At 38.5% G+C, this 24,571-nt stretch overlaps 2 protein-coding genes and 1 long non-coding RNA gene across 7 annotated transcripts; 2 read left to right on the forward strand and 1 right to left on the reverse strand.

Annotated features, from left to right (window-relative positions):
• Positions 1-289: 289 nt before the first annotated feature.
• LOC121484480 lies at positions 290-4,391 on the forward strand. The gene is made up of 3 exons (XR_005986052.1): positions 290-846; positions 3,232-3,316; positions 3,736-4,391. It is a non-coding gene; the product is annotated as an uncharacterized LOC121484480 (long non-coding RNA).
• A 766-nt stretch (positions 4,392-5,157) lies between these two features.
• ZNF583 (zinc finger protein 583) lies at positions 5,158-22,801 on the reverse strand. Of its 5 annotated transcripts, XM_041743731.1 has the most exons (5): positions 22,450-22,586; positions 21,005-21,099; positions 14,583-14,709; positions 14,197-14,295; positions 5,158-8,158 (listed from the first exon to the last, which is right to left on the reverse strand). In XM_041743731.1, exons 2-5 carry the CDS (start codon positions 21,011-21,013, stop codon positions 6,684-6,686), a joined length of 1,710 nt encoding a protein of 569 aa, XP_041599665.1. In that variant the 5' UTR covers positions 21,014-21,099; positions 22,450-22,586; the 3' UTR covers positions 5,158-6,683. The 5 variants fall into 5 exon arrangements, 4 of the variants coding, with proteins under 4 accessions (XP_041599665.1, XP_041599667.1, XP_041599668.1 ...); XM_041743733.1 differs by lacking the exon at positions 14,583-14,709 and having other exon boundaries at positions 14,197-14,292; XM_041743734.1 differs by lacking the exons at positions 14,197-14,295; positions 14,583-14,709.
• Positions 22,073-23,879, forward strand: LOC121478751 (translation initiation factor IF-2-like). Its single transcript, XM_041734024.1, has 3 exons — positions 22,073-22,291; positions 22,413-22,838; positions 23,841-23,879. Exons 1-3 carry the CDS (start codon positions 22,073-22,075, stop codon positions 23,862-23,864), a joined length of 669 nt encoding a protein of 222 aa, XP_041589958.1. The 3' UTR covers positions 23,865-23,879.
• The last annotated feature ends 692 nt before the right edge of the window (positions 23,880-24,571 follow it).

Genomic DNA, 24,571 nt, shown 5'->3' on the forward strand with positions numbered 1-24,571 from the left:
ATTATAAAGCTGGAAATAAAATAGCACTTGATCATTATCACAATGTAAATATTCTCTGAAGCGTCAGAGCCAAGCAATATGTGATTACATATCCTTCTCTGTAGGTCCAATGTTATTATCCCGGTATGTGCTTAAAGGAGTGAGTCTCTTCCTAATATCAATCAAATGGATTTTTTTTTTTAAAGATTTCATTTATTTATTAATGAGAGAGAGAGGTAGACACACAGGCAGAGGGAGAAGCAGGCTCCATGCAGGGAGCCCGACGTGGGACTCGATCCTGGGTCTCCAGGACCAGGCCCTGGGCCGAAGGCGGCGCTAAACCGCAGAGCCACCTGGGCTGCCCAATCAAATGGAGTTTTTTAAAAGATTACTTATTTGAGAGTGCATGATTAGGGGGAGAGGAATTGGGAGAATCAGACTCCCCACTGAGCAGGAACCCCCGATTCAGGGCTTGATCCCAGGACCCTGGGACATGACCCAAGCCAAAGGCAGATCCCCAACCAACTGAGCCATCTAGGTGCCCTGGATTTTCTTTTTTATATTCTATTTTCCAAAATCATACCACATTGCATGGGGGCTTGTTTTGTATTCAGATCTGACAACTGCTATGGTTTCCTCTGTTTTTCCCAGAGCCAGTAATTAATTGCCTTTCTTTCCATTTTCCTAAGGACAGACTTGCCTTTACCATATTGCTAAAATGATCCGACTTCATACTCATGTAATGTAACCTATTCCAATCCTTCTGAAGATTTTCTTCACTGAGTCCCTGGATTCCTCCCCTACCAGTAATTTGGTCTGATGGTTGTATAACAATCATCTTCATCATCCTCAATACCAGTTTCTCAGGTTAGATCCATTGTTTATTGAAGCCTTTCTTGCTACTGCCTTCCTGTTCTATCCAAATTTTACTAAACCTAATCCTTTAATACTCTAGGGAAGGGTAAATGAGAGTAAACTGAAGCAAACTGCATATACAGAGTATCAGTCTTTGGCCTCATGCTTTTGGGTATAGATTTCCAGATTCAAAGTAATTTTACCTTATAACTTGGAAGATCCTGTTCTATGTTATCTAATATTGCTAACAGGAGAGAAGACTAACACTAACTTTAATGTTCTTTTTAGGAGACATTCACATATTTTAAAAGCTTTTTAGGATGGTTTCATCTTCAGTATTCTGAAATTTCACAAGCATAATTCTGGATATCTTTTTTTCTATTGTAATTGTGGTTTTTGCCAGTTCAGTCTGCCCAACACTGAGTTGTTCTAAGCTGAATATTCATAACTTGCTTCAGTTTAGAAAGATTCTCAGTCATTTATTTGATATAGACCTTATATTTTCTTTTTTTTTTTTTTTTTTTTTTTTTTTTGACCTTATATTTTCTATGTAAACTTTTCTGGAACTCCTATTGATTAAACTTCTATGTCTTTTTGGTTTCTTATTTTCTTTTTAATGTATGAGCTTGTAAAGTTTCCTCTGTTTTCTTTAAAACTTTTATTAAGTTTATTTCAGCAATAGTATTTCATTCTCAGGAGTTCTGACTTCTCTTTTTTCTTTCCAGAAAACATGATTTTTTTCTATTCATGTTTTTCTTTAAAAAAGAAAGCCAGGCACTCCAAGCCATTATTATTATTATTATTTTTTAAAGATTTTATTTATTCATGAGAGACAGAGAGAGACACACACAGAAACACAGGCAGAGGGAGAAGCAGGCTCCATGCAGGGGGCCTGACATGTGTCTCGATCTCAGGTCTCCAGGATCATGCCCTGGGCTGAAGGCAGTGCCAAACGGCTGAGCCACCCACGCTGCCCTAAAAAAAGTGATTTTTAAACATTTTAATTTCCAGTATAGTTAACAGTATTTAAATACTAGTTTTGGGACACCTGGGTTGCACAGTGGTTGGTTGAGTGTCTTCAGCTCAGAGCGTGATCCCAGAGTCCCAGGATGGGGATCAAGTCCTGCATTGGGCACCCTGGAGGGAACCTGCTTCTTCCTCTACCTATGTCTCTGCCTCTCTCTGTGTCTCTCATGAATAAATGGATGAAATATTTTAAAAATTAATTTCAAGTATACACTATTATCTAATTCTTTTTTGATAGCTTTCCATTTTTACCTGTTGGAACCTAACATAAATTTTTAGTTTTCTTCTGTCATTACAGAAACTTTCTCGACTGTAGGTTTAGTTCTGTCTCTTGGTCCTTATTATGCTGATAGTTTTCTTCATATGTTATGATCCTTAACTGTCTAGTAAGCATTTAAGAATAATAATGGCATGGGCAGTCCGGGTAGCTCAGCGGTTTAGCGCTGCCTTCAGCCCAGAGTGTGATCCTGGAGACCTGGGATGAAGTCCTGCATCAGGCTCCCTGCATGGAACCTGCTTGTTCCTCTGCCTGTGTCTCTGCCTCTCTCCCTCTCTCTATGTCTCAAACAAATAAAATCTTAAAAAAAAAAAAAAAAAAGAATAATAATGGCTTGGAGTGCCTGGCTGGCTCAGTCAGCAGAGCATGTTACTCTTGATCTCAACTTTGAGTTTGAGCCCCATGCTGGGTGTAAAAATTACTTAAAAAAATATGGCTTGATTACCCCAGGAAGCTGTAGATGATTTTTCCTGAAGAGGAAGGGTTACTGGGGTCTCTGTATGCATGGGAAAAGGCTGGCAAGTCAGAGATTCTCCAAATTCCAAAAAGTTTTGACTTAGCCACCATCTCTCATGCTAGCTACCCAAGTTTCCCTAAGTTCATTTTTTCATAAAGTTTCTTATATTATTACATTATTAGAACTTCAAATACTACAGATAACACTAGGTCTTCTCTGGGTGTGTCTCTCCAGAACCTTTTCTAAGCATTTGCATACTTATCTAAATATATTAGAAATGTTTTATTTTTTTATTTTTTAAAGATTTTATTTATTTATTCATAGAGACACAGAGAGGCAGAGGGAGAAGCAGGCTCCATGCAGAGAGCCCGACGCGAGACTCGATCCAGGGTCTCCAGGATCACGCCCTGGGCTGCAGGCGGTGCTAAACCGCTGTGCCACCAGGGCTGCCCAAAAATGTTTTGAAAATATATAATGCCACGCAAATCTGCAGAATATGCTGTTTCAATGTCCTTTAGTCAGTCAGTCAATATCACCGGTCCATTCTTTCCAACTGCTACTAATATCTCTAGTCATCCTTCATAGAAATTTAGATTTTTTCCACAGTTTCATGTACTAACCATACTGCCCTCCACAGGGACTATACTGAACATGTGAAAAAATTTCATTGCCTCCAAAGTGAGTGAGGACTCATTGCTCCATACAGCTATCACTTTTTGATGGTACGTTATTTAAATTTGCATCTCAATACAAGTGAGGTTAAGCAGACACTTATATTTATCAACCATCTGTATTTCTTCTGTGATTTGCCTATTCTCATATTTTGTCCATTTTTATACTTGCTTAGGTGTCCTTTGTTTTTTTTATAGGTGTTCTTACATCTTTCCTTTTGTATTATATTACAAATATTCTCTTCCTGTTTTGAATTTTAAGAGCATTTTCTTTTTTAGAAACATGTTCAACATGAGTTAGTAAACATATCCTACTATATTGTAGTATAGTACAACAAAACTACTACTTTATTGTAGTAAACTACTATATTGTAGTATAGTACTACAAAAGTATTGTAGTACTTTTACTCATTAGTTTTACATTTAGGATTTTATTTAACTGGGTCTTTTTTTTTTTTTTTTTTTTTAAGGTTTTATTTATTTACTCATGAGACACACAGGCAGAAGAAGCAGGCTCCATGCAGGGAGCCCGACGTGGGACTCAGTCCTGGGTCTCCAGAATCATGCCCTCAACTGAAGGCAGTGCTAAACCGCTGAGCCACCTGGGCTGCCCTAACTGGATCTTTTTGTGGATGGTGTGATGTAAGGATCCTATCCATTTACTTACAGAAGATGGTAGACTGAAGAAGCTGTTGGCTTCCAAATAGAAAAGCATTTAATAGTCTTGTCATTGTTTCTCCTTATTTCCAACTTACCTTCCCCAGCCTCTGTACACAACCAGCTTGAAGCCTTAACTTGTCTAGGGATGCTCTGTACACAGCATTTGGGCAGAGTAGTTCCTCTTATTGAAATCCCTGTCATTCAAACATTTCAGGTCAGAGCAGCCTCTGCTACATTTCATGAATGAACACTTTTCCTCCGTTTTGTCTTTTACTTGCTCAATTCTTTTCATCCATTGATGACCCTCTACTTTTTGATCTTTGTTATCTCTTACATTGTTTTATCTACTTTATGGGATATGGAAGAAAGAAAAATTTGTATGCTGTTAAGTGCAAAAAAAAATCTTGGGTTTCCCCAGTGAAAATTCAGATATTGACAAGTTGACTTCTGAGAATTTATGCAAATTCATACTCCTACACATCAGTTCATACATGTATCTCCTTTCCTGCTTTTGCAGGAATTAGTATCAATCTGATATTGACAGATGGATAGTTCATTGATTTAACTTGTATTTCTTCCAAGTCTAGTGAGATATGTATTCATCATATATTCATCAGTCACCTGTTGCTTCTTTATTTTTTTAATTTTTTTCTTAAAGATTTTATTTATTCAAGAGAGAGAGAGAGAGAGAGAGGCAGAGACACAGGCAGAGGGAGAAGCAGGCTCCATGTGGGGAGCCCGACATGGGACTCAATCCCGGGTCTCCAGGATCACTCCCTGGGCTGAAGGCGGCGCTAAACCGCTGAGCCACCCAGGCTGCCCACCTGTTGCCTCTTTAAATCCTTTGCCCATGGGAATAGTAATGTCATTTTCTTTTTTTTTTTTTTTTAGTAATGTCATTTTCTAAGTGATTTGTAGGAGCACTTTTATGTTAAGGGTATGAATTTCATATATGTTGTAATAATCATCTGCAATACTGATATTTAAAACCTTATGTTTATACTGTCTTTGACTATAGTCAAAGTATAGCATAAAGTATAGCATAAATCTTACGTAGTCGAATCTAAATCTGAATGTGGCTTCTGGATCTCATGTCTTGTTTAGGAAGATTGTTTTCACTCTGTGATTATAAATTATATTATTATGTCTTCTAGTAATTTTTTCACATTTGGATAAAAGAATGAAGGAATTGGTTTTGTACAGGACAGAATCAATTTTACAAATACTGTGAAGCCAGTGACAAATTACCTTTATTTATGTATTTTATGTGTTTGTATGAATGTGTGTGTATATTCACATGCACACAATGTTTCAAACCTTAAAAAAAATATTCTTAGGATTTTGTTAAGTACAGAAAATCTGCAGATTAATTTTGGGCCTCCAACATCTTGAGAATAGTCTTCCTCTGCAGAAGGATAAACTGTCTATTCAAGTCTTCCTTTTTATCCTCCATTTCATTATTTTATTTGTACCTATATTTATATGTGAATTGGTTACTGAACTGATTGTATATTCAGAGCCTCCAGGACTAAGGTAGTAACATAAGGCATAAAATAAGTCAGATGTAAGGGAAGGAGTGGTTTTAACTGGATAACTGGAAAACACATACCCACATAAAGATATATATATTTTTTTGTATTCATTTTAAACCTGATGAGTACCAAATCAAACATGTTTGTGGGACTCCAGTTTATGAATAGTTTTCTTTAGTTTTGATCTATAGTTTTCTTTTCCCCCGTAGTTTTGGAATTACAGATTAGGACTAGTTTAACAACTTTTTCAGTTTTAAATGACATAGATTTCATACAGTTCAGAAAGAGAGGGCATCAAACTTATATTTTCTATTCTTTGGTGGTTGATCTTTTTCTTTTTAAAAATACCTATTTTGCCTTTGTGTAAATGTAAATGAATACATCTCAGTAAGTTCTACTTCTCACTAGTAATTTTTAAAATCTGGCTTAGAACTGCTGAGTATCTAATGAAGTTAGTTTTTCTTACGAACAAAGATAATCTTACTCTATATCATTATGGACTTTTATATCAATGCTACTGTATTAGATACACTTATTACCCACCTTTAGAACAATAACTACTGTTCCTAATCAAAAATCTTTATAATCTCTTAAGTGTTGAACTGCTGCTTGTTTCTCAGATGAATCTTGCTGAGATGATCAAGTCTTGTTTGTATACCACAGTATCTTTTCATTTTATGGTAACATTTATTAAGTTTATGCTAGGCACTGTAAGCAATTTACATGCATTCTTTCATTTAATTCTCCCATCAACTTTTGAGGTAGTACCATTATTATTCCCATAATATAAATAAGAAGACTGAACCTTAAAAATAACAAAATGTTTCCCTGAAACTAGAGGGCTAGAAAATGGAAAGAGCAAGGATTAGAACCCAGATCTATTTGATGCTGGAATACGAGTTCTTAATTCCGGAATATGAGTTAATTCTGGATACGTATCCAAAGAATTTGGGGCAGGGCTGTCTTTTAGGCTATTTTGAGAAATATATTCTTCAACCCAAGAACTATGGGGGAACCAATGAAGGGTATCAATGAGGAAGTGATATTATCAAACTTTTAAAATACAAGTTTGCTTCACAGGCAACTGACAAAGGAAATGGTAAATACAGGGAGACCAATCAGAAATGTATTTCCATAGTCCATACTGAAATAGGACTGCCAATACTGTGTACTGGATAAAGAGGATGGGATGGAAACGGATTAAAGGAATCAGATTTGAGGCATATTTAGGAGATAAAACCTACAGGTCTTGGTAACTGACTGGACATGGAGGGTAAAGGACAGGAAGGAGTCAAGAATGACTCCATAGTATGAATTCTCTCGTGTTGGGCAAGATGGGCACGCTGCCTGAAAGATTTCCTGCAATCCTTACATTCATAGGGTCTCTCTCCTGTATGAATTCTTTGATGTAGAGTAAGAGATCCACTATAGCTAAAGGCCTTCCCACAAACATTACATTCATAAGGTTTCTCTCCAGTATGAATTCGCTTATGTTGAGCAAGGCCTGCATTCTGGCTGAATGTTTTCCTACATTCCTTGCACATATAAGGTTTTTCTCCAGTATGACTTCTCTGATGTTGTGCAAGTGATGAACTATTGCTAAAGGCCTTCCCACATTCAATACACTCATAGGGTTTCTCTCCAGTATGAACCCTCTGATGTTGATCAAGGTATGCAATCTGGCTGAAGGCTTTCCTGCATACTTTACATTCATAAGGTTTTTCTCCAGTATGAACTCTTTGATGTTGAGCCAGGTGTGCATATTGGCTGAAAGCTTTTCTACATTCCTTACATTCATATGGCCTCTCTCCAGTATGAATTCTTTGATGTACAATTAGGTATCCACGATGGCTAAAGGCTTTCCCACATACATTACACACATAAGGTTTCTCTCCTGTATGAATTCTCTGATGCTGAGCAAGAAATGAACCATTACTGAAGGCTTTTCCACATTCAATACATTCAAAAGGTCTCTCTCCAGTATGAACTCTCTGATGTTGAGCCAGGTGTGCAATCTGGCTAAAGGCTTTTTTACATTCTTTACACTGATAAGGTCTCTCTCCAGTATGAACTCTCTGGTGTTGAGCAAGGTGTGCATTCTGGCTGAAGGCTTTCCTACATTCTTTACATTCATAAGGTTTCTCCCCAGTATGTATTCTCTTATGTTGAGCTAGGTTTGCACTCTGGCTGAATGTTTTCCCACATTCAACACATGCATAGGGTTTCTCTCCAGTATGAATTCTCTGATGAAGAGTAAGGGATGAGCTCTGGTTGAAAACTTTCTCACATTCATTACATTTCAAAAGTTTCTTTTGTATATAAACGTTATGTTTCATTTCAACTGATTTTTTCTGGTAACTTCTCTTTTGTGGTTCATGCTTATGTACTCTTTCTTTGGTGGGACAGGTCTTTTTTATATCAAATATTGCATCCTGATGGAAAGTTTGCCAAGATTTAGTATATTCATTACTTTGATCTTCAGTGAGGATTTCTTTATGAGTGATGATCAGTTGTCTGGAATGTACCTTCTGACTTCCTAACTGGTTCTTAAGCCAGTCCTCACTTTTACAGTCTTCTCTCAAACTGGGGCAGTCAAGGCTATAAGTAAGATGGCTTCTTCCCATTTTCACTACTTTGGATGTTTCTTCATAAATAACTTGCTTTGATGAAAATTCATTGCTTTTCAATATATACTCCCAATCTAAAAGATATCAAGAAAACAAAGGTTTTTTGTATTTGTTCATCCGAAGAGAAGAATTTCCAAACAAAAATTGAAAATAGGAAGGTTAGGGACTTAATAGTTGTAAGATGTAGTCTATAAAGTATGAGATTATAAAGAATAAAAACTTAAGAGTTAGGATATAAATAGGAACTGAAGAAGTTATCTAAAAACAATAATTTTATATTTAATATTACAGTTTCCAAACAACTGTCCTGTCTTGCCTCAGGTTATCCTTAATTCAAGCTAAGTTCATTATCTTTTAAAAAGCCAATTCCATAATGTCAATGTGACTAAAAAACTTCCATATAAGATCCCTAGACCCACAGATATACCAGATAATATTGGTTGCCTTAGGTTGTACATGCAACTATGGCTAACCTTTTGTAGCCTAAAAACTGTCTTTTGGGGGCACATGGCTGGCTTAGTGGAGCATGCGACTCTTTATCATGAGTTTAGGCCCCACACTGGGCATGCAGCCTACTTTTAAAAAAGTCTCTTGCCAGGCTTTTTCTATGTGATATATTCCAACCAAATGTAAACTTTTAATTGATCCCAAAGCTAAAATGCCTTCACATAAAAGCAATTTTGATTAGGGGTGTCAGTTAAGTGTCTGACTCCTGATCTCAGCTCAGGTCTTGATCTCAGGGTCATGAAGTTGAAGCCCCACACTGGGCTCCAGGGTGTGGAGCCTACTTAAAAAAAATTTTTGTTTTTGTTTTTGTTTTTGTTTGTATCAAACTGCTTGATTTTTATTAACCTGCCACAGGTCTTAATTTGTTGCCTTCTTTCCATTCACCAGTCATCTATTCTGCTCGATACTTTCCAATGGTTTCTCATATTTATAATAAAGCCAAAATTCCTATTATGCTTTACAAAACCAATGTAATACATGAACATGAATGTAAAACCTTTAATAAAATTACTGTAAATCCAATCAAGGAACTATGAAAGCATCATGATTACCAAGTAGAACTTATCCCAGGAATTCAAGATTGGTTTAATATGTGAAAAACAGTGTAATCCACCACATTAACAGATTAAAGATGGAAAATCATATAATCATTTCAATATATGTAGAAAGAATATTTGGCTAAATTCAACATCTATTTATTATAAAACTTGTTAGCAAACCAGGAATAGAAATATATATTGGGACACCTGGATGGCTCAGCGGTTGAGTGTCTGCCTTTGGCTCAGGTCCTGATCTGAGATCCAGGAACAAGTCCCACATCGGGCTCCTTGTGGGAGCCTGCTTTTCCCTCTGCCTGTGTCTCTGCCTCTCTCTCTCTCTCTCTGTCTCTCGTGAATAAATAAAATTTTTAAAAGAAATATCAAATATCAAACTGATATAGGGCATCTATGAAATATCAACTTAATGGTGAAAGACTGAATGAATACATTTTCCCTTAAGATTGAGAATAAGCAAGTGTATCTCTTCTTAATCATTTGATTCAGCATTGTAAAGGATGTCCTTACTATTGCATTGAGTCAAGAAAAAGAAGCTATAAGATCAGAAAGGAGGAAATAAACTGTTTGCAGATAACATAAAATCCTCAGATAAGATAAAATCCTCAGAAACCTACAAAGAAGTACTAGAACAGCTATTAAATAAACCTATAAGATAGTAAGATACAAATTAATATAAAAATCAATTTACAGGCGATCCATGGGTGGCTCAGCGGTTTAGTGCCTGCCTTTGGCCCAGGGCGTGATCCTGGAGTCCTGGGATTGGGTCCTGCATCGGGCTCTCTGCCTGGAGCCTGTTTCTCCTCCCTCTGCCTGTGTCTCTGCCTCTCTCTCTCTGTCTCTGTCTCTCATGAATAAATAAATAAAATCTTTACAAAAAAAGAAAAAGACTAATACATGGCTAAATAAACCATATTCATGAATTAAATTCAACTGACGTTAATTTGGATGTCTGTTCTTCCCAAATTGATGTATATATAGATTGCATATAATTCAAATCAAAATCCTAGCAGGTTTCTGGGTAGAAATTCTCAACTTCATTCTAACATTTATTTGAGAATGCAAATGATCTAAGTAGTTAAAGTGATTTTACAAGTTGAACTAACTGATATCAAAAGTTACTATAAAGCTACAGTAATCAAGACTGGTACTGTTGAAATGATAGGCATAGATTGATGTGACAATAGAGTTCAGAACTAGACCCATATAGATAAAGTCAACTGCTTTTGGTACAGAGGTACCAACAAGGTGGTATAATGTTAAGTCTTTTCAAGAAAAGATACTGGAGTTGGGGTGGTTAGGTGGCTCAGCTGGTTAAGGGTCTGCCTTTGGATCAGATCATGATCCTGCTGTCCTAGGATCGAGCCCCACATCAGGCTCCCTGGGGACTCTCTTTATTCCTCTCCCTCTGTTCCTTCCCCCGCTCGCTCATGTACTCACTCTCTCAAATAAATAAAATCTTAAAAAAAGGGGATCCCTGGGTGGCTCAGCGGTTTAGCACCTGCCTTTGGCCCAGGGCGTGATCCCGGAGTCCCGGGATAGAGTCCCACGTCGGGCTCCCAACATGGAACCCGCTTCTCCCTCTGCCTGTGTCTCTGCCTCTCTCTCCTCTCTCTGTGACTATCATGAATAAATAATTAAAAAAAAATTTTTTTTTAATCTTAAAAAAAAAGATACTGGGAGTAACTGAAATATCCAAATGTGGGGGGGGGGGACACCTAAAACCTCAAACACAAAACTTAGCTCAATGGGTCATATACCAAAATGTAAAAGCTAAAACTGCAAAATGTATAGGAGAAATCAGAAGAAAATTTTTGTGACTTAAGGAGTAGCAAGAATTTCCTAGATATGTCACAAAAAGTATCAAAGATGACAAATTCATTGGACTTTACGAAAATCGAAAGCTTTGGATGTTCAAAAGACAGTAGCAGAAAAACCAAAACACAGGCCAGAGTTGGCACATGTATATCCTAATATATATAAATGGCAAAAAAAAAAAAAACTTATATGAAGACTATATAAAGAACTCTTACAATTCAATAGCAAGAAAACCAACCTAATAAAAAACATGGGCAAAAGATCTTAACACTTCATGAAAGAATGGCCAATAAACACACAAAAGGATGTTCAACATTACATCATCAGAGAATTGCATATTAAAACCACAGTGAGATACAACACCATTATAATGAATAAAAGTAAAAAACTGACAAAGATGTGAGGTTATGGAGTTAACTGGAAGTCTTATACATCGCTATTGGGAATTAAAACGGTCCAGTTACTTTGGAAAACTGGCAGCTTCTTAAGCTATTGTATAACTTTGCACTTTTAGGTATTTACCCAAGAGAAATGAAAACATACATGCACATAAAAAGTCCTGTAAATGGGATCCCTGGGTGGCGCAGCGGTTTAGCGCCTGCCTTTGGCCCAGGGCGCGATCCTGGAGACTCGGGATCGAATCCCACATCGGGCTCCCAGTGCATGGAGCCTGCTTCTCCCTCTGCCTGTGTCTCTGCCTCTCTCTCTCTCTCTCTCTCTGTGACTATCATACATAAATAAAAATTTTTAAAAAAAAGTTTACATCACTTTAAAAAAAAAAAAAAAAAAAAAAGTCCTGTAAATGACAGCTTCAGAGCAGCTTTATTTATAATAGCCAAAACCTAGAAACCCAAATGTGCATGAACAGATGAAAGGAAAAATAAAATATGTTTACACAATAGACTACTGCTCAGCAATAAAAGGCATAAAGTATTCATACATGCAAAAATATGTATGGTTTTCAAAACTATGAGTAAAATAAGCCAGACATAACAATATATACTACATGATTCCATTTAATTTAGATGGAAACCAGTCTAAAATGACAAAGATCATTTATTGTTTGGAGCCAGGAGTGGAGAAAAATGAACTGCAAAGAGGCAGAGGCAATCTTTCAGGGTGATGGAAATGCTCCATGTCTTGATTCATGGGTGTATACAAAGTCAGAACTCATCACATTTTATGATGTACATGGATCTGATTTACTGTATAATTCCTTAATAAAGCTATTAAGAAAAAATAGATGGAAATAAAGATAAGTAAAGACAGACTTTAATAACAATAAAAAAGTAAAACTCATGTAACAAGCTCTTAACACTGAAAATAAAGACTTACACCTTGGAACCTATGGAACATTTTATAAACACCAACTACATATTATGCCATACAAAATTCTAAGTTTTCAAAGAATTAATGCTAATTCCTATCTGATCAAATATGAGTACATATTATGCCAAACAAAATTCTAAGTTTTCAAAGAATTAATGCTAATTCCTATCTGATCAAATATGATAGTATGTTAATAAATCCCAAACTGGGATCCCTGGGTGGCGCAGCGGTTTGGCGCCTGCCTTTGGCCCAGGGCGCGATCCTGGAGACCCGGGATCGAATCCCACGTCAGGCTCCCGGTGCATGGAGCCTGCTTCTCCCTCTGCCTGTGTCTCTGCCTCTCTCTCTCTCTCTCTCTCTCTCTCTCTCTGTGACTATCATAAATAAATAAAAATTAAAAAAAAAAATCCCAAACTTTTTTTTTTTTTTTAAGATTTCTTTATTCATTGCAGAGAAAGAGAAAGAAAGTGAGCAAGTGTTGGGGGAAGGGCAGAGGGAGAGAGAGAGAGAGAGACATGCAGACTCCCTGCTGAATGGGGAACCCAACTCAGGGCTCAATCCCAGGACTCTGGGATCATGACCTGAGCCAAAATCAAGAGTTGGAGGCTTAACCAACTGAGCCATCCAGGTGCCCGCATAAAACTATACTTTTAAACAACGCTCAAGTAAATTTTTCAAAAGTAGGTTATCTAGGAAAAAGCAATAATAAAAACATTAAATATTAGAATCTTTGGAGGATAGCTGAAGGTATATTCCGAGGAAAATTAACAGTCCTTCAAATATTTAGTGAATAAGAGAATGAAATGAATAGAGATTAAGCATTTATTTCAGCAAACCAGAGAACAAAACTTAAGAAAACTAGAATGATAGAATTAATGAAAAGCAGAAAGTAAAGAATTGGAAAAGAGAATAATGGTAACACTAATAAATCCATAAGCTGGATTTTTAAAATGGAATTAATGACTAACTTACCTAATAATTTAAAAAGTAGCTATCTAAATTAAAATTGGAAAGTACAGATATAAAAAAATCCTACTTTTACTTTCACTTTATGAAAATAAATTTGATAACTAAATGAAACTATAATTGTTTAGAAAACTTAAAGTTTATAAAATTTCACCCAAGACAGAAACTGTAAAGAGATCATTTACCAGACAGAACACTGAGAAAGTTGTCAAAGATCGACTTTCCCACAAAGGCCGAAAAACCAGGGTTTATCTCAAACTATAAAACTAAGTGATCTCATCCAATCATACTAGCATCTCTATATCAGACTTTTTTCTGAGCCTCTCCCCACCTAGTGGCATGCTGCATTTCTTCACTCAGAAGTCTCCATCTTGTGCACTATTTTCCCCCTACCAGTATATTCTTCTGACTTATTTCTATTAAACTTATTTTCAGTTACCCAGACTTGAATAACTGGAAATTCTTCTTTCTTTGATGATTAATAAGCTTCTGAATAACCTCAAGAATTTAACAGAATGATTTTGTCAAAGTAAAAACTCACTGATCTTGGTAAAAGAATAAGTGAATAAATGAATCAAACCTTCACTCTAAAAGGAATGACTGAAAAGGAAAAAAAAAACTGACATTGCTGTCTAGATTTTTAAAAATATGATGGAGCAACCCCTGCAAAACTAAAAATCAAGAACAAACAGACACTGACATCTTGGACCCAGAGAATAGGAAAAGGTTGTCAGAGAAGATAGTAATTTGTGAGAGAATATATACAAGGACAGTAAGTTAGGGAGTTCATGCCAATGGCACCTCAGTGCTTCCTACCTGGCCTTGAGCCTTTAAGAAAAATTACCCACAAAACATCAATTATAAGCTGGAACCTCTCAGAATAGTTGAGTTTTTCCTTGCAATGTCCTCTTCTACCTCCCTAGGTCTTTCTCACTCACCAGGGCATGGGCCTCTTGTCCCTTCCTTCTTCACCATCCAGGGTTCTTTTCCTTGTTCCAATAATGAGATCACATCTGGCTTAGAAACTGAAACTCCTGCTTATAAGAAATAAAAAGGGAATTAGCCAGGCCCATAAATCAGATCAAGGTACTTGGTCATCAGAAAGTCAAGGGTATTAAGAAGGGAGTAGAGGAAGAGGTGAAGTAGTCTCAAGAATGGGGAAGATGAAGTTGTATGAATAGTCCAATGAAGCTGCCAGTTCTACAACACTCAACCTATTTTGGGGAGCACAAGAAGGGGAAATTTATTGAAGTACATCAGAGGCTTCCCCAACACTGGAAAGCAGCCCTATGTGCAGATTCTGAATTCTGGGGAACCTCCTTACCCAGTGATACCAGGCTCCTATAGTTCTCCAACATCACCTTTCTGTACAAATTCCTCTGACCAGGGTTCAGCCATTCCCACTCCTCTTGAGAGAAATCTACAGCCACATCCCCAAATGTCACCAAATCCTGAAATGACATAAACATATTCTTTTATGCTCAACTAGTGTTCTTCACCTCAGACTGGCATAGTTTGAAGAGTTAAACTGTACTTTTCGAGAGAAATATTGTATATAGCGAAATCTTCTGGCAGTATCTTAGGTTCTGTGCAACATATATCAAGCAGTTGCTAAAATGACTTCTCTGTGCTTAGTTTTAATATTGTCATGGAAAGTATGCAATTTCTAACATAGTCTCTACTGAGGGGGAAAAGAGCAAGCAAGTAAACAAGAGCAAAATAATTGTTATTCATACTAAATGCTAATGCATTTGTCAATATGGAAAATCAGGATAGACTAGAGCAGTGAAGAAAGGCTTTAAAGAAGCAGCAGGAATAGGCGTTTAGCCCTATGAATTTTATATGGTCTAAATCTACAATTTCCAAACTCCTCAATGGAATGGCCAATGTTCTAGCTTTATCAAGTGGGAACATAAATAAATGTTTATAATATTGATTTCTTAAAACTAAACATATAGGTAATAAAAACATGACACTACACTACAAGTATAACAAACAAGTGTATGCCGTAACAGAACAATCGGGGCAATAAAAGATGATCTAACAGCTCCTGATAACTCTGCTGAGTTTCAAAGACAGTTTGGTAATTTCTCATGTAGAGACAAAATAATAGTATTTTTAAGCACTATTTATGAACATTTCAGATGTGATCATGAAGTGCAACAAAAAATCCCTATAGTTCTCACTAGAGGAACATACCCAATTGTGCGGGTCTAATGAGTGAGAGTTTTTGGTAAAGGACAGTTCACAAGTAATACTATGTTGAATTAAGGATCTTTATAACATAGAATAAGACCAAAAAAATAAAAAAAATAGAATAAGACCTAGTGTAAAAATTCCAAATGTGTGTTCTTTCTAATGAGGTAGATCTGCTCCAGACTTATCAGGGTTTGCATGTGGTTTGTTATATGCTTCTTAGGTTTGGCATGTCACAGAGCAAAGCCTACTCTTTATTTGAGCTGATACAATAGATGCACTTAATGGTACACATCTGAAGAGCTGAACTGACTTGTTAAATATTAAACTACTGACACAGTGGTTTAGGAAACAGCTAGTGCACTGAGCCCTTCTAGTGACCATTCCAGATCTCCCCACAACCCAGCAACTTAAGGGGAATGCCCAGCACAGCAGAAGCCTCCAGTATCCCAGCTAGGGTAAGTTCTGGTGTGTGCCCTTGCCTTACTGGTTATCAAATATGAACATCACTCCTATTAAATGTGACTCTGCAGAGTAATGGTCCTATTGAAGATTTATTTAAGTACATCAATGATACTATGCAGCAATATTTTTATTTTTAAAGATTTTATTTATTCATGAGAGACACATACAGAGAGAGAGAGAGAGAGAGAGGCAGAGACACAGGCAGAAGGAGAAGTAAGCTCCATGCAGGGAGCCTGACGTGGGACTCGATCCTGGGTCTCCAGGATCGCCCTGGGCCGAAAGTGGTGCTAAACCGCTGAGCCACCTGGGCTGCCCCTGCAGAAATATTTTTAATGGAAAAAATGAGTCAATATGTGAACTGCTAGTGCCCAAGTAATGGATAAAAATATTTAAGGAGGCTATAAGGGAAGCAGAAGTATGCCTTCAAAAAATGTCAGTTATGTCATCAGCTTGATTCTTACAGGCCTCCATCTCTAAAATACTTAATAAAGGGAAATATGGAAAGTGAGTAAAGGCTTCAAGGAAGGAGGGGAACACAAATCGAGTCTTAAAAGATGAAACTTGTCCTAGATAAGGCTGAGTACTGTCCATCGTCAATGCTATTAAACACTTCAAGGTGGCTTAGTCAGTTAAGCGTCTGCCTTTGGCTCGGGTCCTGATTTCAGGGTCTTGGGATCATGCCCCATGTCAGGCTTCCTGCATCTCCCTATCCTCTGCCCTTCCACACCTCTTGTGCTCTCTTTTTTTCAAATAAATAAATAAAATCTTAAAAAAAAATAAAACTCAAACACTTCAAACTAACATTTTATTCAAATGAAAGTGTTCTACATACCTTTCCTTTGTAAACAGAGGTGAGGCAGTTTTTGCTAGGTAAAATTCTTTAAAGACCTTTTTTTTAGGTGCACACATAAACTAATGGTTTCAACTGTCTGACCTTTTCCTCTTGGCCAATGGGACTTGAATATCTTTCAAATACTTTATTTTAATTTGAGCAAACAGGTACTTCATACAATTTATAATCATTAAAGAAGCTTAGCAAATAATGTCCAGTATTTCTACCCTTAGTGATTTTTTTCCTTTTTATAAAAGTTAAAAGAATTGCAAGTCCTCCATCCCTACATCTATCCACCATGTCACCCCACTTCCTAAAAGCAATCTAAATTTATAGCTAGTATATATTTGTCCAAATGTTTCCTTATACAGACATGTTGATGATTATCCATATTCACTTTAACATTTTTGTTAGATGAATAACAAACATTACATGGTATAAATATGCTGTATCTTATATACTAATGCCTTGTTTATTTTCATTTACATGAATCTTAATTTTTCACTATGATGTAAGAATAGTCGATGCTATTTATAAACATTAAAGTGCAGTTCTCATATACTACTACTTTATGTTAAGAATTCAACAGAGGTCTCTAATTATTTCCTTGAAATAAATCCTAGATCTTCTCTCCACTTAGACTGAGATTTCCCAAACTTACTTAACCTCATAAAAAATTTAAAATTACACTATTTTGACCTAGCAAGAATAGGAGCTAATGAAAAGTTCGTTCACGCTGGGAAAAAAGTGTTGACCTGCCCTCAAAGAAATACTAATTGTTTTACAAGTAAAAGGAAACTGGAAGAAAATGGAAATGAAATCAATATGAAATCAAGAGCCTCAAAGGAATAACTATAAATATAATATCTACTATTAATAATAAATTGGAGTTGACAGTAAGACTATAGAGGTCCCATCTTGCTCCGAAAGTGGTAAGAATGCTAATTATAGAGGGAAGATTACAGAAGGAAGAGAGAAGATAATTACATAATGAGAAACAGGTAAATATCCTATAATGGTAACTAAAAGAATAATAATGTATAATTAACAAGATAATAAGGAGAAAGTACTTGATTTAACCAAAAGAAAGCAAAGAAGAAGAAATAAAGGAACAAAGAATGATGGAATAAGTAGAAAACAAACTGCAATATTATAGACTTAAACACAAATATTCAGTAATTACATTAAATGTACCAGGCACTAATTAAAAGACAAAGATTCTTAGACTGGATTTCTTAAAAAAAATCAATGTTTGGGGATCCCTGGGTGGTGCAGCGGTTTAGCGCCTGCCTTTGGCCCAGGGTGCGATCCTGGAGACCCGGGATCGAATCCCACGTCGGGCTCCTGGTGCATGGAGCCTGCTTCTCCTTCTGCCTGTGTCTCTGCCTCTCTCTCTCTCTCTCTCTGTGACTATCATAAATAAATAAAAATAAAAAAAAATTAAAAATCAATGTTTGAAGGAGACGTGGGATTTTGGGAGGCACAGGGAATCATGGAAGGTACAGAGGCCACTCAAGTGCCTTGCTAGGAGTATAGAGAATCATGGCAAGCATAGAGATTATGACAGGCACACAGCTGACAACCAACAAAGTGCTGTTTTTAAGAGGTGCACTTTAAATATAATCTTTAGAAACAAGAGGCTTTCAAAAAATGTGCTTTAAAAGCATACTTGGATTTAATAAAAATGCAGTTTCCTGGGGCCTACCATCAGAGATTCAGAAGGTCTGGGGTGGGGTCCCAGAAATACCATTTGGATTGATGGGCTCTGTCTATTCTATACATTGAATACATCTATATACATCTATACCTCTGCTTTCTGCTTTTTCCATTACCAATTTAGCAGCAGGAGAAAAGAGGTAGGTGGCTCTTCCCTCTCTGGTCTCACTCATAGATGAGGAATTCACAATCTTGTTCATTTATATATTAATTTGACAAAGATTTGCTGAATGCCTAGTACTTACAATGCTCCAAGCTTTGGGAACATAGAGGTGAACAAAATATAGTCCCTCTGCTTGTGGTGTTAATATTCTAACAAAGTAGAAAGACATTAAACATCAGGTATACAATGTCAGGTAGTGTTAAACACTAGGACAAAAAACAAAGTAAGGTGATTTAGAGTGACAGAGTTGTTTGTTTTAGATAAGATGGCCACGGTAAACCTCAATGAAGTAGTAATATTTAAACAACAATCCAAAAGTGAGAGAGTAAACCATGCCAATATCTAAGGGAAGAGAATTACAGAAGAGGGAGGACCAAATGCAAAGGTTCAGAGATAGGAAAGAGCTTGGTAAGTTTGAGGAACAACTGACCAGTGTGACTGGAACACAGAAAGGTAAAGATTTGGAGAAATGGGTTCAGGAGTAGGGTAGCCAGGAGCTGATCATACAAGGGCCTTACAAACTGTGGAGAGGACACTGGATTTCATTCCTAGTAAAATGAGAAGCCAATGAGGTTCCAGGCAAAGGGAAATTCATCACTGTTCCACAGTCCTTCATTACTTTCTACCACGCTCTTCAAATTATCATTCACCATCATCTATTTATACTGACCCTCAACACATATTACAACTTCCTGCATCTGATATAATCACTAACTGGTGACATAGGCATGTCCTTTTCCTCACAGGCCTGTTTTTCCTCATCTATAAAATGAGTGACATGGACAAGATCACTGACCACTATCTTCCTGGCTATTATTTTATTAGCCTAGATCTGTGCTCCCCAATACACTAGCTACTAGTCACATGTGGCTATTTAAATATAAATCAAATATTAACGATTCAGTTCCTCAGTCACACTAGTATATCCAAGTGTTCCACAGCCACAGGTAGCTACTGTATTGGACAGTGCATATATCGAACATTTCTATTATCAATCATCACAGGAAGTTCTACTGGACAGAGCTGCTCTAGTGGTTTTCTGCTTCTGGTTCATCTTCCTCTTTACAGCCATTCTCTATATTTTTATCCAACAGTTCATATGGTTTTATTTTTTACATTTAACCTACAGAATATATTTAACTCAATGTGTGTTTTCTAAATGAATAATCCATTCTGTCTCCACTGACTTGAAATACTATCACATCATATAATAAATTAGTAGACATTAAACTACATGAAAACAAAGACATTGTTTTCATTTACCACAGTACTGTCTGCATTTAGTATATAATAAGTCTTTAATAACTCTATGTTCAGTGAATGAATAAATATATTCCATTCTTATTTATACTTGTATTTGTTTCTGGACACTTTATATTGATCTCTTCATTTGTTTCTTCTGCCTCCCATTCCATACTATGTACTTTTTTTTTTGTATTGTTTTCATTATAGATGTATGTGTATGCCACCATTTAAAAATGTAGATTCAAGGGATCCCTGGGTGGCGCAGCGGTTTAGCACCTGCCTTTGGCCCAGGGCGCGATCCTGGAGACCCGGGATCGAATCCCACATCGGGTTCCCAGTGCATGGAGCCTGCTTCTCCCTCTGCCTGTGTCTCTGCCTCTCTCTCTCTCTCTGACTATCATAAAATAATAAAAAAAAAAAAAAAGAAAAAGAAAAAAAAATGTAGATTCAAGTACTCTCGCGTTTTTTCAGAAAATGTCCTATTTTTCCATAAGTAATTCCACTAATCTTAGCTGGATGACCTAGAATATGCTAGCTGTAGCCTACTATATTAATTCAGAATGTCCCTATGACAGGACCTTATTACTCCCATGGATCCCTATTCTTCAAAACCCAGAGTATCTTGGAAAAAAATCCATGCCCTAGCTGACCCTCACTTTAATACTCAAAACTCAACACATACTCTTCTTCAAGATCACCTTGAGCAAAGGATCTTGTCATGTGCTATGACCAGAACTGTCCAATAGCCCTTGTCTTGCCTTCCTCCCAAACTTAAGTCTGTGAAGAAGCTCTAAGCTAATGGTCACATCAGAATACACCGTGACCTCAATAAATCAAATCCCTTACATTGAAGGCTATCATATCCCACTAAGGAGTACATTTTTGCCTCCTGAGAGCTCCTGACAGAAAACCTAACCTGTAGGAGTGCTATTTCTTGAATGAAGATGAAAATGCTGGTTGAGGGAAAAAAAGCTCGCTGGGCTTTGGGGAACCTCCTTTACTGGACTGGGAGAATATGAGACAAAGTCACTTGAATGGGGCTTTGTTAGCTGGGGAATTTCAGAAGAAAAGCAAGATGTTCTAATGAAACCTAAACAAAGTATCTCAGGGAGAAGAAATCTTTCTTTACCTTGGACATGGCTTTAAGAATTTAAGAATTTATGACTTCCTCTGTCCTCCTACTTCAGGCTCCTCACTGGAAAGGCAGTGTCTGGAAAAACAGACCTGGAGAGAGGAAGAAACCATAAATGGTACTATCAAGTAAGGATTATTTCCCCCCTTCACACATGAAAGTTGCCTATCAATGACATTATTGAAATTTTCCGAGGTTTTGTGGTAATAAATGAGTCCAACTGGAATCTAGATCTGACTTTTTATAGTCTTCCCACCAAATAATGATGGTAAAAGAGAATATGTTACCACCCTTACTACAAAACAAGATAAAGCTACAAACAATGCCTCAGAAAAAACATCTTTACACAGGGTAGGCATCAGTGGGGTCCTGTGGTCTGGAGGACACTGAGCAAAAGAGAACGCTCTGCTTGTAGTCCTGATTTATGACAAACTGTACCTGTAAACCAATCTCTTAACTTTTCTGAGCAATTTCCTCAAAAAGAGATGAGGGAGGGGACTATGCATTAACAGTCACAGAAACCCCTAATCATGAGTTATTTTCCACTAAACCTCTCTGCCTTGGAGAGTAAGGCAGAAGCAGCATTAGGGTAAGAACCACTAGGTTCTTAGGATCAGAACACCTGCCCTCAGATACCCTGTCTACCACTCACTAGCTCTGCAACCTCCATGATTTAGATAACCGCTCCAATCCTCAGTTTCCTCATCTGTGAAATGGTACCCATTCCCTATTAATGGTTGGGAGGATCCTGAGATGATTCATATGAAGCATTTAGCATACTGCTTAGCACATCCTTTGGGCTCAATAACCAGTCATGTGTTTATGTTCATAAATAGCACACGGCAGGCTTCTCTTCTTCCTCTTCAATTCCTCACATAGGGCAGAACCTAGGAGAGGAAGGGAAAGACCTTCCTTCTGTGCCATGGAGGGCTAAAGTCCTGCAGCCTCGTCTGCTGTGCTCCAGAGCTGGGGCGGCGGCTCCCCTCTCCTTCCCACTCAGGTGTTCTCCATCATCTCAGCCCCTCCCAGGCTCTCCTAAACGACAGTCTCCCCAGGCGACCCAGCATGTCGCCCGCTCACTGCAGGAGCCACACAATCCTGGAGCTGGCATCCATCACCTCACAGTGGGTCGCACTGTCACAGAACATAATGTCACACAACCTCACGCGGTCTCACGACCTTACAGCCGCACACTCACCGCCGCTGTCATATTCTCAGACGTTCGCACAGTCACAGGGGCACACACACGGCATATACACGGTGTCACACAAGAACACACACGCGGTGACACGGTGTCACACACAGAAGCACGGACACGGTGACAAGGGGGTCACAGGGGCTCACACACAGTGACACCCTCTCCCACGGTCATAGGCCCCTTCGCACATCCATTCTTTTCCCGCAGGCCCGCCAGGGCTCACGCCCGCCCGCGGCGTGCTCACCGCCTCCTCCCTGCGGGTTGGCAACTCCCGCCGCGCCGTTGCCTCCAGGAGCCCAACGCCCCGAGGGCCGGGGCGGGGCCTCGCTCTCGGCCTCACCGGCGGGCTCACAAAGGCGCCGCGGCGCTCGGGCGGGCAGCGGGGCCGGCCACAGGGGCCGCTGGGAAATGGAGTCCAGGCCGGGCGCGGCGCGGGGCATCCTGGGACGGCCCTTCGGAGGCGCGGACCCGGCCGGTGGTTCCTGCTCTCGCCCGCAGTCGTGTGACGCGTTCCCCCAGCCCGGGAGCTCCCACTTCAGAACCAGGGCCGCGTCAGCCCCATCCAGCCGACCGAGTCCCGCCCAGGCTTGGACGGGACGGCTCGGAGTACGCAGGCGCAGCGGGCCGGTCCCGGTAGGCGCTCAAGCCAGGGTACGCGCCGGACACGCGTGCAGAGAGGGGCGGGGATGCGCAGGCGCAATGGGCGAGGTGGGGGGGCTGCGCAGGCACAGTGGGCGGGGTTGCGCGGGCTGGGCTGGGCTGGGAGGGATGCAGGAGTGGAGCAGGCTGCTCTGCGCGAGCGTCCCGATGCCCCACTGCAGGGGGCGGGGCCTCTGGAAGGTGTGCGAGTGGGTGGGTCAGAGCATCGCGTGCCGGGGTTCTTAACGCTCTTTCCTTAGCGTCTTTCCTCCACTTATTGGGCGCTTACTGTATGCCAGGCACTGTTAGAGGCTCTGGGGACACACCTGAACACGCAATAACGACTCTCCATTCTCAGGCTGACATTTTAATTCAGGAGAAATTAAATAGAAAAGGAAAAAAAATAGAAAAGATACATACCTGGAAATGATACGTGTTATAAAGAAAAATAGCAGTTTATGGGTCATACTTTCCGTTCTACCTACCCTATTGTTCCTGTATTTCAACCTGTCTTTGAAATATTTCATTAATTCCTAATAATGTTTCACCCCTTCCGAAATTGGGTTATGCCTTTATGTGCTTCCATGCAACTCGTCTCGTCAGAGGCACGATGACAAAAAGCATAGGAGATGGGAACTTTTAAACTGAGGAAATTTAAAAAATGCAACTACAGTCTCAGAAGATATTTGAAACAATTATAGTAATAAAACGTTGACTATAAACAATATGGCTATGAGTAGAGTATGATTAACAGTACATCTATAGGTTTGAAAATCATAGAACGTAATAAAAATTGTGCGGTGATGAAGCAATATCTCCAAATACTTGAGTTCTGTGTTTTTTAAAGGAGGAACAAAGATGTTACAGTTGCACTAAGACAGCAATACTGGAAAAACGTGCCAGTGTAAAAAGTAAAAGGAACACAGTCAACAAAAATGTAGTTGGTTTTGTGTTTGAATTTTGAAATTCTGATTATCTTCCTCATTGCTTTTTCAGACCATAGAGACAAACCTTATGTAAGTTAAGACGTATCAGTAAACTTCCAGGTTTTTGCAGCCTTTTCCACATTTCACAAATGTATAGAGGTAGAGTATCTTTTTTTTTTAAGTTTTTTTTATTTTATTTATTCATGAGAGACACAGAGAGAGAAGCAGAGACAGAGAGAGAAGCAGGGAGCAGGAGGTGGGACTGGGTCCCAGGACCCCCCGAATCAGGACCTGGGCTAAAGGCAGACACCCAATCACTGAGCGACCCAGGCGCCCCAGAGATAGGGTATATTTATCCGGAAATTTTGTGGTAACAGTTTTCATTCCAGCCATTATCTTTTAGGTTTCTTCTGTTGGAAAAACCCTCTACAAAGCTTGACAGTGGTCACTAAGTGAATCAAATTTATTTTGATATAAGAAATACATTAATTTCAAACGGTAATCAACAGATGTCTCCCCAGCAACTAAGTTTAATGTCCTAATCTAATCACATAATCTTCAGAAGTAGAAATAAATACAGACTACTGAGAGATCGAAGGACCTACTTATTTTGCCTTTGTCACAATGAAGATGCAATATATTTATTTTTTCATTGGTGATTACTGGAGCAAATTTAAATCTAATTTTATTTTATTTATTTTTTTATTTATTTATGATAGTCACAGAGAGAGAGAGAGAGAGAGGCACAGACATAGGTAGAGGGAGAAGCAGGCTCCATGCACCGGGAGCACGACGTGGGAT

Source organism: Vulpes lagopus, chromosome 2 (genome assembly GCF_018345385.1).
Source record: "Vulpes lagopus strain Blue_001 chromosome 2, ASM1834538v1, whole genome shotgun sequence".
NCBI lineage: Eukaryota > Metazoa > Chordata > Mammalia > Carnivora > Canidae > Vulpes > Vulpes lagopus.

What these genes read in the sequence shown, in the direction of transcription:
- LOC121478751 (XM_041734024.1), top strand. Translation starts at nt 22,073, where the DNA reads ATGTCGCCCGCTCACTGCAGGAGCCACACAATCCTGGAGCTGGCATCC. An exon ending in CACACAAGAACACACACGCG is followed by an intron (nt 22,292 to 22,412) that starts GTGACACGGTGT and finishes CTTTTCCCGCAG; the next exon opens with GCCCGCCAGGGCTCACGCCC. An exon ending in GGCGCAGCGGGCCGGTCCCG is followed by an intron (nt 22,839 to 23,840) that starts GTAGGCGCTCAA and finishes TTGCTTTTTCAG; the next exon opens with ACCATAGAGACAAACCTTAT.
- ZNF583 (XM_041743731.1), bottom strand. An exon ending in TAGGAGCCTGGTATCACTGG is followed by an intron (nt 14,296 to 14,582) that starts GTAAGGAGGTTC and finishes ATTTCTTATAAG; the next exon opens with CAGGAGTTTCAGTTTCTAAG. An exon ending in GACAAGAGGCCCATGCCCTG is followed by an intron (nt 8,159 to 14,196) that starts GTGAGTGAGAAA and finishes GATATCTTTTAG; the next exon opens with ATTGGGAGTATATATTGAAA.